The 16,462-nt window shown below is 38.8% G+C and overlaps 1 protein-coding gene across 1 annotated transcript in view; it reads left to right on the top strand.

The window, feature by feature from the left end:
* Positions 1 to 16,462, top strand: part of SPAST (spastin) — a 51,656-nt gene that overhangs the window by 21,136 nt on the left and 14,058 nt on the right. The window contains exons 3-10 of the mRNA XM_019549748.1: positions 1,963 to 2,144; positions 3,001 to 3,134; positions 3,462 to 3,555; positions 7,351 to 7,425; positions 10,287 to 10,358; positions 11,358 to 11,433; positions 12,059 to 12,150; positions 15,676 to 15,755. Of these exons, the coding sequence (XP_019405293.1) occupies positions 1,963 to 2,144; positions 3,001 to 3,134; positions 3,462 to 3,555; positions 7,351 to 7,425; positions 10,287 to 10,358; positions 11,358 to 11,433; positions 12,059 to 12,150; positions 15,676 to 15,755 (805 nt within the window). The remainder of the gene's footprint in view (positions 1 to 1,962; positions 2,145 to 3,000; positions 3,135 to 3,461; positions 3,556 to 7,350; positions 7,426 to 10,286; positions 10,359 to 11,357; positions 11,434 to 12,058; positions 12,151 to 15,675; positions 15,756 to 16,462) is intronic.

Raw genomic sequence — 16,462 nt, 5'->3', positions numbered from 1 at the left:
GAGAAAGTTCAGGCTCTTGGATAAGGGAGTTTCAGTTAAAAAAAAAAAAATTGTAGTACCTAATGCTTCCATTTCATTGAAATATTTCTATTAAACTACTTTTGTGTGTTTTGGTAAAGATGAGGATTTTTTTTCTTTTCCTGAAAGTACTTTCTCTAGAGCATGCAGTATGTTCTAGGCAGAAATGGACTTCTCAATAGCATTTCTCTCCTTTTCAAAAAAGTCTCAAGGAGACTTATGGGAGTTCTCCACACTATCATATATTCAACTTTTTGGGAAAGTTGCAAATTTAATTAAAATACTCCATTGCAGACTTTGCTGACTTCTATTTAAAACATTTTTAAACTGTTGTGAAAGTTCATCAAATGACCTTTCTTAACTTTGCTGCCTTGTCCGTTTATCTAACTAGAAGTTGCCTTAAGCCTGCTTTTTCCATGCTCCCATTACAAGCTGCAAAATACAGGTTTCCCTTGCTTTATGCAGGTTCTGTATGTGCAAATTTGCTCTCATGCAATGACCCTGCTTATAACAAAAATCGGATATATGTGGGGTAAATTCTCTCTTATGCAGTTGGTGTAGTGGAAGCCCACAGTTGGCTACTTTGTGCAGTGCATTGTGGGAGTGATGCACACCAAAATATAGTCTCCTATGTGGATCTGTGCTTCCCACTCATCTGCAACATGTGTTCCTGTAGTTGCCATCCCCATTATGGTAACATTCACTACCACTCTGTGCTTGTGTGTACTATCTGCTGTTGTTGACTACCAAAAGTGTTGTGTAAAAGTGGTAGAAATGGGTCTGGGGGTCGGTACAGTCATGGTCTTGGAACATATACCTATTTGTTACATCGCACAAAGGGAATCCATTTTACAAAGTTGAGTTATGTGCCGTTTTCCAGGAACATGTGCAGCATAAAGCGAGGGAAACCTGTACTGCTTTCTCTTACTGTATATACTGATAGAAGAACCAACACCAGTCCTCTGTCAGTGTGTCTGTATTTTATTGGACCATAGATGCTATTTATTTTCATGCCATTTGGCAGTCCTGAGCCATAGAACCTTGTTTTACCACATGAACCTTCTGAATTGAGACCAGAAACCAGTGTATATGCCTGTCATCTTCACCTTACAAGCCAAATTAGCTGCTCAATATGTATAGCCAGCTGTGGTTAGTATCAGTTACTTGCTGAAGCATGCGGCCTTGCTTTGGAGGAGAATCAGGGCAGGCATGTGTAGAGTGTATTCCACTTTTTATATACTTTTTCTTTTTAATTATACTTTACAATAAAACCATATCCCCATGAGTTATGATGGCAAGGGAAGCTTCTTCAGAGGGGGAGGGTGTTGTTTGTTTGGGTTTTTTTTGAGGAAACTATACTCTAAATTTCTTATTCTCAGTCCCTCAGATTTTTAAACTACAACCTTCAGTTAAAGTTGGGAATTTCTATAAATCTTAGTTTGACAGAATAAAATAACTTTAACCAGTGTGGAAAGTGCTCATAAAACTACTGCCAACTAACATCTGTCGTGCGGTGCGTAGTTCTGTGAGGAAGTAGTGCTCTGAACCTGGCAACTGGAGATGTCACCTTTCTGATTTTACTGTAGAATTTTTATACCTCCTGAAATGTTTGAATCTTTTATTCAGTTTTCTCTGTAATACTCCACTATAAGTAATGCAAGATGGCTCTTTCCATTATGAGACTTAATTCAACGTTTGTTTATGAACAATTTAAAAAAAAAGAGGTTTGCTTGAGATCTGTTTAAAAAAAAAAAAAGGCTAATTAAGCAGAATAATATTTTTTATGGCATCATTAAAATATTAGGCTTTGACCATTTTTAAAAATAAGTCTCAGCTTGTAGGCAACAAAGTTAGAATAAATGCCTTGAAGGTGCACTTTTTATGCTAATAGGATATTGGTCATTTAATATAGTCTCATGATGGTATTGGTTTTTCCTTTTATAGAAAGTGGAGCAGTTCCAAAAAAGAAGGATCCATTAGCACACACAAGTAATTCTCTTCCTCGTTCAAAAACCGTTGCAAAAACTGGACCCACAGGTCTTTCGGGTCACCATAGAACTCCTAGTTACAGTGCGATATCAACCGTATCTAGACAAGGAACTAATCCTGCAACTTCGACACACAAGGTATGCCAGGGACAAAAATATTAGCAGTCAGTAGATGCTTTATATAAAACTCATGGCAAATTGTGGTTTTAGTTTAGTAATTTCTTACAGTCTCATAACCACAAGGTTGAAATCTAGGATATGAATGCTATCAACATATTTGTCACTTAACTTTTTTTTTAAATGCTAAATTATATGTCTGAAACTTCCTATGCATGGGCTTGATTCCAAAGTGAAATTAAAAAAGAAAAAAATGGAAAAACAAAACTCATTCCTTTACCTGACAGTTAAGTTGGTGCTGGAATATACTTTGTATGTTCCTCATAAAACGTGAAAATTGCTTTGTTCCACTTCCTTTTGAAGTATGGTAATAAAAAGTCTTTCCCTGTAGGACAGAACATCTACCCTAAACATCAAACAATTGGTGTAGGAAAAAAATTAGAAAATAATTAGACTGGACAATAAATAGAAAACTGTTAGAATGACTGGCATGGCCTGAAGTGAAAAAGAAGGGGTTCCATTACCAACCATTATAGAAATAGCTTCACTAGTAAAAGACTGAAAATCTCAAAACTGGCAGTAGTTCAAAGTTTTTATGAAAGCTCTCTGGAAAAATATCAGTCGTATGAAAAGTGAACGGACTAATCTTCATATCGTAACAGCACTAGTATTAAACTTCTGAAAAAATTTACAGCTGAAGGCTGAAATGCTCTAGCATAGTGAGTGTGTCCTGTGACAAACTACTATAGTCAAACATGGCAATTTTTTAAAACTTTTTTAATCCTAAATTTTAGAACTTGATTTGTGATGTACAAACAATCCTATTACATATGTTTTTTAATTGTATTACTTTTTGAAGTGATTGTGTTTTCTTAAGGTTACTCCAAAAAATAGCAGAACTAATAAGCCTTCTACTCCTACAACGGCTCCTCGAAAAAAGAAAGACTTGAAGATTTTTAGAAATGTGGACAGCAATCTTGCTAATCTTATTCTGAATGAAATTGTTGACAGGTAAATCAAATGCACAAAAATGTACTTTGTTCAGAAATGTAGCTTATTAAGATATATTTTAAATAAGAAGCTAATCTTATTCCTTTTATGGAAAGAATGCACACCCATGTTTGTAATTTTTTTGCATTAGATAAATCATTGAAATGTTTAATTTTCATCCTTTTTTAAGAGTGACATAATGCTTCTATAGCATATTGTGCAAAACTGAATTGTAGCTAGCTTTAAAATGGTTCTTTATAAGCAGTTAAATGCACTAAATTAGTCAGCTGCAGTCCAAGAAAATAGTGTCCTATTGTTAGACTAATTGACATTCCATTTCTTTGTTAGTGGGCCAACTGTCAAATTTGATGATATTGCTGGGCAGGAGCTGGCTAAGCAAGCACTGCAAGAAATTGTTATCCTTCCCTCCCTCAGACCTGAGGTAAGTAACTGAATAATGTTCACTATATATTTTTACCTTTCTGAAGCAGCTGAGAAATGCACTATACAGGGGACAATGTATATTCCTTCTTGTAAAATTAAATCCTACAATCCACTAGTTGAAATATTAATTCTCAATGAGGTGTGGAATTCATATTTTGTGGCCTTATCTGCATTTTCGGAAAATTCTTCTAAGAGGGCTACAGAGAGATTTGACCATCTGTGCTTGCTGTGTGGAGCATTTCTGAGTGATCTTTGAATGTTTTCTATGCCAATACTTCCATGATATTTGCCTACGAATAACTTGAAGCTGTAGAGTTGTAATGGCCCTAAGGAGCAATGTGAACAGTTCAGTAATGTATCATTTGGTGTCAATGTTTGTACTAGGTCTGAAGAAGGGCAAGTTATTTAGTGTTCCAGTAAGAAGTTTGTGGGGTTTGTTTCATTTGTTACAAGTTGAGGCTGACTCTAAGGTCAGGCTTCAAGCAGCACAGTTTAACATTTAAAATTAGTAGGTGCACACTAATGTTTAGGTTTAAATTGTGGTTTTGTTAATCCAAGGTAACTATCAGGATGGCATCCTAGCTTTTCTGAACTCATGTGCTCATGTACACGCACAGTGGCGTTCTTCACTTATTGAATTGCCTTGATTTTGGTCATAGTCCTGTGACACGAGCCAGGGATATGAAGCTCTTGAATAGTCTTTACCTGATTTAAAAAAAAAATCTCCTGTGGCATCAGGACAAACACTACGTTTAACAAAAATAAACTTCACCAACAAAGTGTGCATGCACAGATGCTAGCTTATAAGAATAAAATAGGCATTGATGTACCATGGTAAGATTGTGGTGTTACCCAGCAGAGTTAATTTCTATAACTGGATAACTGCTAGCATATTAGTTAAGTGTTGAGCCATACAAACTTGGAATGCCAAGATCATTCAGTAGCTGCCAAAAGCAAGTACGACTAAAACATACCAAGCACTCAAGGCAATGACCTCTGGAGTTTGAAAAGAATCTAACTACATGAGGCCAAAAGACAATATTGCAAATAGATAAAGGATCTCAACAAGGCTTCGCTAACATTATATAGCATGCTGGGGGCCTAGCTTGTGCCGTCTTTCTTGTTACTACTGCCCTCAGTGATTAATAAACTGGAGTTGAGAGTTGTAAAGATTTAAGAATGAGAATCCCACACAGGTGGTACTTTACTTTCTAAGGTGTAGAACTAGTTACAGAATAAGTAACTTTCAGTTTTTGCTGTCTTACATTAACATCCTGCTACATTATTGAAGATGCAAAAACTACGTGGAAATATTTTAAAATCGGACTACGTCGATTTAATTTTAGCTTCACGAAAGCTTTCCTTAATAATGAATTTGGATGTAAACTGCCTTATATCTCTGAGAAGGAAAAGCAGGGGCACAGGCCAAGTGGAGGCCAATTTTTGTCTGGAGACATCCTTGGGACTAGTTTACTAATTGGGAGATGTGTGAGCCAAGTGTTGGGCAAAGGAATATGAAGAGGACTGTTGATAAGAATAAAGAGTGATCTAGTTCCTGAGGCAGCATCTTGCCAGTGACCGCTAGGCAGAAACCACATGCCCTAGTGAATTATAGGAATTTGAAGCATTCTTAAAAGATGGCCATCAGCAGTCTTACGTGCTGCTTACTGAAGACTGGGTAAATAGCATAAGGGATGATTGTAGGAGCTCATCGATCACCCTGAAGAGCGTTATGTTATTTGTTTTGGTCATGCAGAAGTTCACAATAATTTTAAAGGCTTTATGAAAAATGAAAGGCTGAGAGGCTTTGTTTTTTTCACTGTTTGGTGGGGGGAAAAAAAACAAAACTATCCATAAATGGTTGAGAGGTGAGTGTGCATACTACCCTGTTTTTTAATGAACCAATTTTACATTCAGGCATAGAGTTTTTGGTTTTTTGAGAAATTGATGCCATCTGTCTGTAGGGAAAAGATAATCAAACAAGATCATAGTTTGAAACTAAAGCAGTGAATAGCTCAAAATATAAATGATGGAGTAATTACATGAAGGACAAGAACCGCATGTTGATGAAAGGAAGGCTGGGATCAGGCTGAAGAAAATTTAATGAAGGGGGATAAAAGCCTTTCACAAAACACTTCCAGTAAAGGGAATATTGAAAGACTTGTAAGCAAAGCCTTATTTTGGTGCGGGAAAAGGCAAGTGTATTGGTGTAGGATTAAGTTGTAACATGATAGATGAAGGAAAGATAGAATTACTTTCTTATTTGTATTGGCGGTATTCCTTTTGTGTGGATATAGCATGTTAAGATGAAACCATATAGCTTTTTGAAAGTGTATGACGAGGTAATAAGAGATGAATTAAGGCAGCTATTTTATGGTAAATGTGAAAACACTGATAGCACAAAATAACTAAAAGCAAAAAGAAAAGCCCTTACTCTCCATCTAAAGAAAGCCGCATCCAGATGTCTCGGATGCAACAGTTCTAGTCCAACTGATGCACCCAAACTGCAGGAGGTCATATGGTGCCTTACATCCTCATTCTTCCCTTAATTCTATATCTGGGAGATGGCATCTGTTCAGTGTTGATATTCCATTTTGCCACTATCAAATGCAGAATTCCTTGCTGCATGGGTTTCAGATGGCTTGGATGTGGGGCCTCACAAGGAATGGAGCACAGCCCCTAGCAGTCCATTCCAGCATCCTCATGCATCCATTCTGCCATGAAAACGAGCTTCCTTCCACCACAATCTTGGATAGCTATTTTCTGGGGGTGGGGAGGGGAGGATGTGCATGTTATACGTAAGTAAATAGTATATTATTTGGACTATTTAAGTTTGATATAGTTTTACTTAGTGTTTTAATATGTATATTTCTTCACAAGATAGCTATAAATTCATTCAAGTAAAAACACACCGTCTAAACAGCTCTGTGGGGTGCCTTCCAATGGGATTCAGATAACAAAAGATGTACTCCACCTTTGAGTTGAGATGAATTTTTTGTGTGTGTTGCCATAATACAAATTTATAGGAATTCAAATAAAAATCTTTGCTTTGTTTCAGTGGAAAGCTTTTAAGGAATAATTCTGGGTTCCTTTTGGTGTTCCTACTTTCTACAAAAAGTTAGTGTTTAGCACAAGAGCTGGCAACCTATGGCCTATGAAGCCATCAGATTCAGCCCACAGAGCTGTGGGGCTGTGACATTGTTAGGCAGCAGGGAGCTTTATCTGCACTGCTGCCACGAGGCAAAGAGCTTCGCTTGTGCTGTGTTATACAGCTGCAAGAAAAAGTGTCAGGCTTGGTCATTGTTTGGCCAGTTTAGAGGGTCCAGCTACTAGGAGGTATGTGTGTATGTATGTATGTGCATGTGCAGCAGAGGCTGTCATTGCGTAACTGTATTTCCTTAATTTTGTCCCTGTCATCTGTTTGGAAATTTCAGATTTACTCCTAAGGTTATTTTTTGTTTAATTAGCTTCCAGTAATTCTTCCTTTTCTGCTGTCCCTATTTTAAGATCCTGTTTTTATATCCTGTTTTAAACCAAGTATGCTTTGGTCCGGGGCTATTATTTTTCTTACAATTCAGATATTTTATTTGCTATAAAGTCTCCAACTCTCATGAATGAGTCAGAATTTTGAGCACTGAAATATTCTGAGCTTAGTATGTTTTGTTAGATGATAGAGATCAAGAATTTAATGAACTAGAGCAATAACTTCTGTAGAATTTTTCCAGTCTCCCAATTAGTTACACTACTTAACCTTCCAAAGGTATTTTCTTGTAATGCGGTATCTCTCTTCTAGTTATTTACAGGACTTAGAGCTCCTGCACGAGGACTATTGCTGTTTGGCCCTCCAGGAAATGGAAAAACGATGTTGGTGAGAATTACTTTCACTTTAGTTAGCAGATCTCAATTTAAAAACTGTTTTCAGAAGCTCTTGTTCTCCTAGATATCAGGACATCCCTCTTGGGCATTTAAAAATAATACTTTTGGAACCCAATTCTACTTAATGTTGGTTTTTTCTGTGGTGCTTTAATAGATGCTTTCTATTTATATGTTAAAAGTTCTTTAATTTCTGTCACTGCAGTATCTTCCAGTTTTATAAAATTGTGTCACCAACACACAAACTCAATGGACTATGTGCATGGAACTCTGTGCACCTATATGATGACATATTTTAGTGCTAAGAGTGTGCCCCTGGGTCTGCTTGAGGTGGACTGTGCCAAGCTCTTCCCAGTGGGGCGGAGCTGTGCTGGGAAGGGGATGCTGCAGCCACACATTCACCGCAGCCCTACCCCACTGGGAAGAGCTTGGTGCAGTCCTGGCCCCAGCACGCCCACCCTGAGCAGATCCGGGGGCACACACCTCCCTCCACCCCCACCGTGCCCGCCTGGACCAACGGTGCGCAGCTGTGGGAGCTTCCCCTCCCTTCCACACGGCCCCCAGATGAGCTGTGGAACTATCTCGCACTTGTTCCACCCTGGCTGGGTAGTGTTGTCCCCAGCCCCACACTTTCCCTCACCGTGGGGGCCTTGATCTGTGCCCCCCAGCCCCTTCCCTCCCCTCTTCCCTTCTACCACACAAGACTTATCTGCTGGAGGCAGCTCTCCATGCTGCCGGGCCAGGTATCAGAAATTGGATCAGTATCAGACTATATGCCTCCTTAAAAATCAGCTATTGGCATCAGCCAGAAAAATCTCTACTAGTGCAGCTTCATAGGGCAATGAATGTGAGAGATTTGTGAAGGAATGGAGGTATCTGTCACAGCATCATTAAATTAAGCTAACTTAATTACTAAGATTGAGAATCCATTGTTTGTGTATTTCCATGCTTTTAAGGTTCTGCATTCATGAGTGAAAAATTATATTTATTCATGAGTAACTGCATACTGTAGTACTTTCCTAGATGTGGCTTGTGGCTGACCTAACATTTGAACTTGGAACTTAAAAAAACAAACACCCCAGCTCACCAGACGCTAACGTTGCCTTAGCTTTTGAGTGAACCCTGCCCCCATAAATAAGTGCTTTTGAGGATGACAGCTGCTTATAAGCAGTGCTGTCTTTCTAAACTACCCCTTATGACAATGCCACACATTTTTATTTTATACATTTAAAAAGTAGGGAAAATCCTACTTCTTATCGATTTAATAACATTTAATTATAAAAATGTAAACCTATTTTAAATGAATACATTTGGTTCTTGTATACAAAGGAATGAGGCAGCCCCTGGTTAAGCATACTATTCCATTGAACTAAGCAGGATACTTACAGACTTGAATTCTTAACTGCTAGTTCTGTTTGGCAGATAAGTTGCATAGCATAAAACATGGAGTGGGTCAAGCCTCTCTAAGTAAAACACTTCAGCTTTCTGATCTTCCTTTTTATTTCCACTGATTATGGTACAACTGGTACAAAGACAAGAACGCCCTCATTTATATAAAGTGTTTTTTATTCCTTTTTCTTCTGAAGATTTTCTCATCAATGTGTAACTGGAATAGAAAAATAAGCAAAAAACAAACAAACCCCCAACTAAGTGAAGTTTCCTCACTACCAAATGTGTGGGGGGAAAAATAACATATAGATGTTGGTAGACAAGGTTCTTTGGGTGAATCTGATATATTTTATTAGACCAACTTAAATAGTTGTTTAAAAATTATTTTCCAAGCTTTTGGGTTCAAAAACCCTTTGTCAGGCTGAGGAAGTTTCAGCAGTTGGTGTGTGCTCTTCCTGGATGAAATGAAAAGTAAGGAAGCCAGAGGCTGGACTGGTATGCATACCAACTGCTGAAACTTCCTCAGCCTGACGAAGGGTTTTTGAACCCAAAAGCTTGCTTAAAAATTATTTTCAAGCTATTTAAGTTGGTCTAATAAAAGATATCAGATTCACCCAAAGAACCTTGTCTACCTATATCCTTAGAACAACACGGCTACAACCTACACCCCTGTAACAGACAGATGTTGTAAGTCGTTTTTAACAAGTGTAATATCTTATCAGAGCTTCATATTATAAATATAGTAAAGCTTAAGGATTAGGCAGTCCTAATTTTCTAAGAATAGTACAAGTTTGAGAAACTTGCATTGGATCAGGATGCAGCCAGGCACCCAGGGTATGGGGCAGTGGTGACTTCTGGTTGCTTCTGCGATCTCAACTGCCAGCAACAGCCACCTGATTTTGCCTCCCTCTGCCCCTTCCTCCCAGTCCCCTCCCCTGAGGTTGTTGCTCTGCTGTAGTTATGCTACTGGAAATTTAATGTCATGTAATTATAAGTTTTTCAGGGAAATAGCATTACTTCTGCATCATGGACAGATTCACAAATCACAGACCACCACATCAATATATCAGTATAGTATCTATATAGGATTCTGGTTTAGTTGGGATAGGCCTGTCTACATGTACATTAATGCACCTTTGCTATTGTGCATTAAGTTTAGTACCTCTAATATGAAATACTACATGGATGTGCAGTAGCAGAGTTACATGGTCTTTTTGTGATGCTTGATGCGTAGTAGAGTAGTTCTACTGTGTATTAGCAGAGTTTTTGCGTTGACATGCTAATGCACAGTAGAATTAGTCTACTGCTCATTAAGCATCTCATCTGGACATATCTGGTAAGCTGTATTGTATAATTTTTCTTCCTGCAATGTAATTTAGTGTCTAAAATTTTTTTTTTAACTTTTTAGTGCAGTGTAACTCCAGTTTCCGATTTGTCATCCATTTTAAAAGCATTTACTTTTTGCAGGCCAAAGCCGTTGCTGCAGAATCAAATGCAACCTTCTTTAACATAAGTGCTGCAAGCCTAACTTCCAAATATGTAAGTAATGATTGCTAACTTTGGCCATTTAATAACACTACTACATTAGGATCTCGAACTGAAGGATTTGCAGAGCAAAAATCAGAATGAAATTTTAAATGTGAAGGGTGCACTGAAGATAATCCTGTATTGCATTAGCCCAATAACTTTGTTAGACTGTATCATGATGATAAGCCAAAGCTGCAGTCATGTATTTCATACTAACAAACTAAGCAAAAGAATCGTGGTTTCAAAAAATCTCTCTGATACTGACCAAACACTTGCACTGAGCACAAGCACCCCCATCTGCTGCTGCTGTCACTGTTGCTAGTGGGGGCTGCATGCCATGGGGGGAGCGTGGGGAGTTCCTACACCCTCCCCACCCTCCCCCACACCCCACAAATGACACACCCACACCCTACCCCCACATCTCCCCATATAGATGCACCCTCCCCACCATATACCCAAATACATACCTCCCATGTCCCAACATACACAAACCGCACCCCCCCCAACCACACCTCCCCTGCACAATATACAAGACTAAGACTTTACTTTTGAGTTATGGGATCATCTCTATATACAGTACGCAAACATAAATCATGACAAGAATATTTTTTAAAATAAAACTTATGTTATAGTAGGTGTTTGACTTTGTGTGATTTTTGGGGGGTTTTTCTGGTTCTCAAATGGCAGCGTACTCCCCTCATTCCCCCTCCCCCCCTAAGGAGTATTGCTAGGGCACAAGGGGAGGGACTTCTGGTGGCAAAGGTCAGGGGTTGGTCTCAAGATGGCAACCAGGAGGCAGGGCAGTGGTCAAGGGCCAGCATTCTCTCTACCCATGTGGCCCTCGAAAGCTCACCAAGCCTGGTTAAGCGGCCCTCCAGCCAAAATAATTGCCTGCCCGTGGATTAGAGACAGTGTTCATGGGTCAGACCAAACTTCATGTTTGTAAGCAGCTTTTTCTATAAGTTATTATCACTAACTCTGGAAAACACTTAACAAATTGTTCTTGTTTAGGTGGGTGAAGGTGAGAAACTTGTGCGCGCGCTGTTTGCCGTAGCCAGGGAACTTCAGCCTTCTATAATTTTTATAGGTAAGATATTGCTGTTTGCTAAGCCTCTGTAATTAAATTTTGAAGGAAAAATTGTTTCTTGAATGTAAGTATTCCTATATTTGGGTGAGGATCACTGGTTCCAGTAATAATATAATTTATAGCAAGGTAAGCAGATCTGAAGGGCTCAGCAATTAGCTGTTTTCAAAGCAGTATTTCATGTGAGGGGCTTGGTTCATCTGAGCAGGCTTCACTTTCTGTCCCAGTATCCAACTGGTGTGTGAAAGAAGCTTAAATAAGGAAACAATTTTCCATAGATAGCTTTACATGCCAAGTGTTTTCTACTTGCAGAGCATGTTTATATGTAACTTGCTGGAAAAAAAGTCTTATTCCATTTGGAGTTACCTACCAGTATTAGAATGCATACCTTGTTCTTGTCAGGTTGCGTCAAAATGGTGATCATGTACCAGTGACATTGGCCACACTATTTGAAGCATGTAGAAATATATTCCTTAATTTCCCAGGTTCTGTCTCTTGAAGAATAAACATCAGAGTTTTATTGGAGCCCCGCACTAACAATGTTTGATTCAAACCTTGATATATACTTGTCTCACTGACTGTAACATGGATTAAAACCCTTAACAAAGATTTTTTTCCCTTCTTTTAGATGAAGTTGATAGCCTTTTATGTGAAAGAAGAGAAGGTGAACATGATGCTAGTAGGCGCCTGAAAACAGAATTTTTAATAGAATTTGATGGTGTAAGTATCTTACTTGTGTGTTAGCTGAATTTGGTGAGGGTAGTGGGGGCCAGTGGAAATGAGGCACATGGGGCTGAGCACTACCAGTTATATTTCTCACTTTTTCACTGAGCAGCAATTTAGATACTTCTCCACTGACTGTTTTCCATGTACATATTCTACCTATAACTGTGCATATATGCCTTGAGCTTCAAGACTTACTGCCTTAGTTTAACCATATTTGTAGGATGTTCCGTAGTCATGCACCTCCTCATGCCAAACAAATAAAAGGTAATGAATGCACACATCATATTGACAACATATTATCCATCAATCTTTTCTGCCATCTGTCTGTGTCTCAGAATACCCTCTGTTCAGGGCTTCTGCATTTTCTGTTCTTTCTTCTCTTTTGTTGTGAAAGATGACGGGTCTTCTGTCTTTTCACCTTCTTTAGTCTTCAGGTTGGATGTAGCACTATTTCCTTGCAGTCTTTTGCACTTTTGATATTTAGTGCTATAAACCACTGTCATCTTGGGATGCTTTGTTATATGGATCCTGTCCCTTTGTTTTGAAGGACTAAGACTGTCATTATTTTTCTTAGTTTAGGGAAGCTATTTATCTCCTTTCCGTGATGGTGGTCTTACCCCAGCCTTCAAGATCTGCCTATCATGTGATTAGGTAGACGAGGTTCTTTGGGTGAATCTGATATATTTTATTAGCCCAACTTAAGTAGTTGAGGGGGAAGACGTTTTATTAGCAAGCTTTCAGGTTTACAAACTCTTCATCAGGCTGAGGAAATCTCTGCAGTTGGTGTGTGCTCTTCCTGGATGGAATAAATAGTAAAGAAGCCAGAGGCTGGGCTGGTATGCATGCAAGATAGGTAGCCAGTGAAGATTGTAATTTGAGGAGTCAGTGGGTGAGAGACAGGCTGGGTGGTGGGGGAGAAGGGGAATGAATGTAGATGTTAAATAGTGGAGAGGTACCTGGGGAGTCAGATGTCAGGCAGGTTACAGTGTGTCATAAATTCAATGTCTGTATTTAGTCCATGATTTTTAGTATCCAGGAGGTTGATGAAGTGGAGTTCATAGGCTCATCTCTGAGAAGGTTTTTGTAAGTTTCCTTTGAGGATTAGAACTGGGAGATTGGGGAGAGAGTGGTTTTCTTGTGAGAAATGTGCCCCCACAGGTAATTGGGTATTCCTGTCTTTGATAGATTTCTGGTGTGTATTCATTCTGGTGCGCAATATCATGTGATTATGCATTTTCCACTTCAGATGGTGCCTTTACTATCTCAAACAAACTTTGATCCTAAGCACCTGCTCAGACATGTAGGCCTTTAGGTCTCACATCTGCAGGGAACAAGATAATAGACATAAGATACATTTCCTGAATAGACTAATAGCTCAGTCTCTAATCCGGAAATGAGGTATTCTATCTGGTACTGGAGGTCTTCTGGCAGTAACTCACTGTGCAGTTTCTCCTTTGGCACCTGCAAGGTTGTTATGTCTTGGCATTTCAGGTCCTGCTCCAGAGGAAGAGCATCTACCAGGAATTCTGTACAGAAATGTATTCTTGCTGCCTTGACTTCTCAGCCCCACATGGTTCCTACTGAAGCTTGTTCAGACTTGGTTACTGTACATTTGTCCTTAAGATGTCAGTGCTGACAGGCGTCAGTGCTGGACATCTGTCCTTAAGATTGTGGGAGTCACACAGGCCTGAGAAGAAGTTCATGGAGACTTGCACACTGTCATCTAGAAAGAATGGTAGATGACAGAGGCCTAAGTGCTCCAGCTGAGCATGTTGGAACAGTTTTGTGGCTCCTGTTGACACTGGCATCTACTTTGCTGCCTGGTTGGCTCTGGATGTGAGGGGGACAGGCATCACTGGTCTCCTGCACCATCACTGTTTCCTCCTCATGGCCTTACCATCCTGTTGGAATTTGTTGCAATCCAGCACCATCCCCTAGCTTAGTCTCTCCTTTACTGTCAGCTAGGCCAGGGTTGTCCAATTCCTAAGTTCTCCTAGGTAGAAATGCAAATTCATTTTCATTTCATTCTGAAAATGAATTTGCATTTCTACCTAGGAGAACTTTTACAATCTTTGCACTCTCTTATGCCTGAAGAAGGGTGCCTGTGCCTGAAAGCTTGCAAATAAAGATTTGTTTTTGCAAATTTCTAGTTTGTCTAATAAAAGATATCACCTCTGCCATGAGTTCTCACTTGTATTGAGAATATTTGCATGAACACACGTTGTTCCAGTAACTCTTTTTGCAAATACCCTCTATTTTGTGCCAGTCAGCCTGCTGCAATATCACAGCGAGTGGTCTGAGGAGAATAACTGTGGATGGGCTATGGTGTTGCATGGGTGGGGGAAAAATAGTGGGACAATACCCATAGAAGAACTATGGGTCAAACTTGTACTTTGGGCATGAGGAAGAACCCACCGCTTGTTGAGAGTGGTCAGCTGGAGACAGTTGAGCTCAATGTCTGTAGTAATACTAAGTAGAATGGATACCTAGAATCTGGTAAGATGAAAAGGCTTATGCTGTTAAATCGCTTTTCTGCTGTTGGAGGATTTGTTGTGTAATGAGTTTGATTTCACTAGGAGGGAATGTGAGATTTAAGAAAGGATCCTGGTCAACCACTAATTAGGCTTATACCATTTACAGCTGAGCTAGTGTAAAGAGGTTTGATATCTATAATAATAAAATATATATAATAGGTACATACCTTTTTATTATTTTAATATCGTTCTTTAATTACAAGTGACAGGATGCAAACGAAGTAAAAATATAGTTTCCTACTAAAATATCAATGGCATGGAAAGAAACGTTTTAAAGATACAATACTGAGATCCACTCAGACACATTTTGCGCTGTGCTGGGATAATTTTTTAGTACTTTTTATCCTATGAACCATTTTAGGATTTATCTCGGGGCATCACATGTGGGGATTTGAACAACTGCACTTTGTCCCAGCATATCCTGGGGCAAATGTAATATAAGTTTGTAGTCTTACTCAGCAGACTGGACGGAGTTAGACCTATAATCTGATGCAGAAGTTCTTGAGCTGCTGTGATTTTTTTGTTCTAGATTTCCTCTTCTGTTTCAAAGTAGTTTCAAGGTTGAGTGGCAGTGAAGCTGGGTATTTTTTTTTTTTTTTTTTTTTTTGAAGGAGCAGCATTTTTAAATGTTAAACCAATTTTGCCTGGTGGTTTTCTTTGTTTGCTATGGTATTTTTTTTAAATGGAGCCTTCTAAGGGTGACCAAATTTTTTAATTCTTTTGTGATACAGTTTTTCAGCACTGTCTTGTCTAATTGGCAGCCTTAGCCATTTCAGGTAAATTTGGGGCTAAGCTGCCTTTGCATCCTACACAGAATCTCTAAGAGTCAAAACACTCTGTTTTCTAAAACCAAAACTAAAATGGCTTATAGCAGGCCAACATAACATTAATATTCAGGTAGTGCCCTATTTAAGTTGTCTTTATAGATGATTTTAGAAACTGACAACTAAGCAATGATCAAGTATCTTGTTTTACAAAATTATAGGTGCAGTCTTCTGGAGAAGACAGAATACTTGTAATGGGGGCAACTAACAGGCCACAAGAGCTTGATGATGCTGTTCTCAGGTACTAGAGTTATTCCCATTTTAGCACACATGGTTACAATTCAATTTAAAATACTTCCTTTTATAAACTACACATTTTACTGTTTAAGTATCTTGTTTTTCAAATTGTACTGGACAGATTTGTTAGTGTAGTTTGGTAAGTTGTGGGTTTTCTTTAAGTGCTTCAGTCTTCTCTTGGGGATACCTGTGTACTTAGTGCCATGAATCTAAAATAGTATAAAACAATAGTATCTTGGATCCAATCCAATATTCTGTCCAAACCCATTCATCGTGTAGTCCTCTTTCAGTTTCTTTAGGCCCAAAGAATGGAGCAGAGAGAAGTCTGACATTAGCCGCTTTCATAGAAACAACACCAGACTTTTCATACATCCAATACCCAAAAGAAATACTCAACAGTTCTGTCATAATCTATCACATTCACACCTTTCTTTGTCCTTGATTGAAGAATACAGTCTTGCTAGTATTGGCTTAATCATGAATACTGCTTCTCAAGGTATTTTAGAGATTCTGCAGTGGTGGCTAGTGCAAGAAGGTATTAAGAGTGAATGGAACATAATTTTGTTACTTCTGGTTGTAGTGGTGTTCCTAACTTGGGTGGAAGGGTCTTCTGAAGAATCTGGCTATGCAATCATTGGAATCCCTGAGGAGGGAAGCTTATATGTGAATATTTTAAAGCTACAGGAACATTTTTTTTCTTTCTTCCTGTGA

Source organism: Crocodylus porosus, unplaced genomic scaffold (genome assembly GCF_001723895.1).
Source record: "Crocodylus porosus isolate Cpor-Errol unplaced genomic scaffold, CroPor_comp1, whole genome shotgun sequence".
NCBI classification, from domain to species: domain Eukaryota; kingdom Metazoa; phylum Chordata; order Crocodylia; family Crocodylidae; genus Crocodylus; species Crocodylus porosus.
This window is presented reverse-complemented; position numbering and strand designations above follow the sequence as displayed.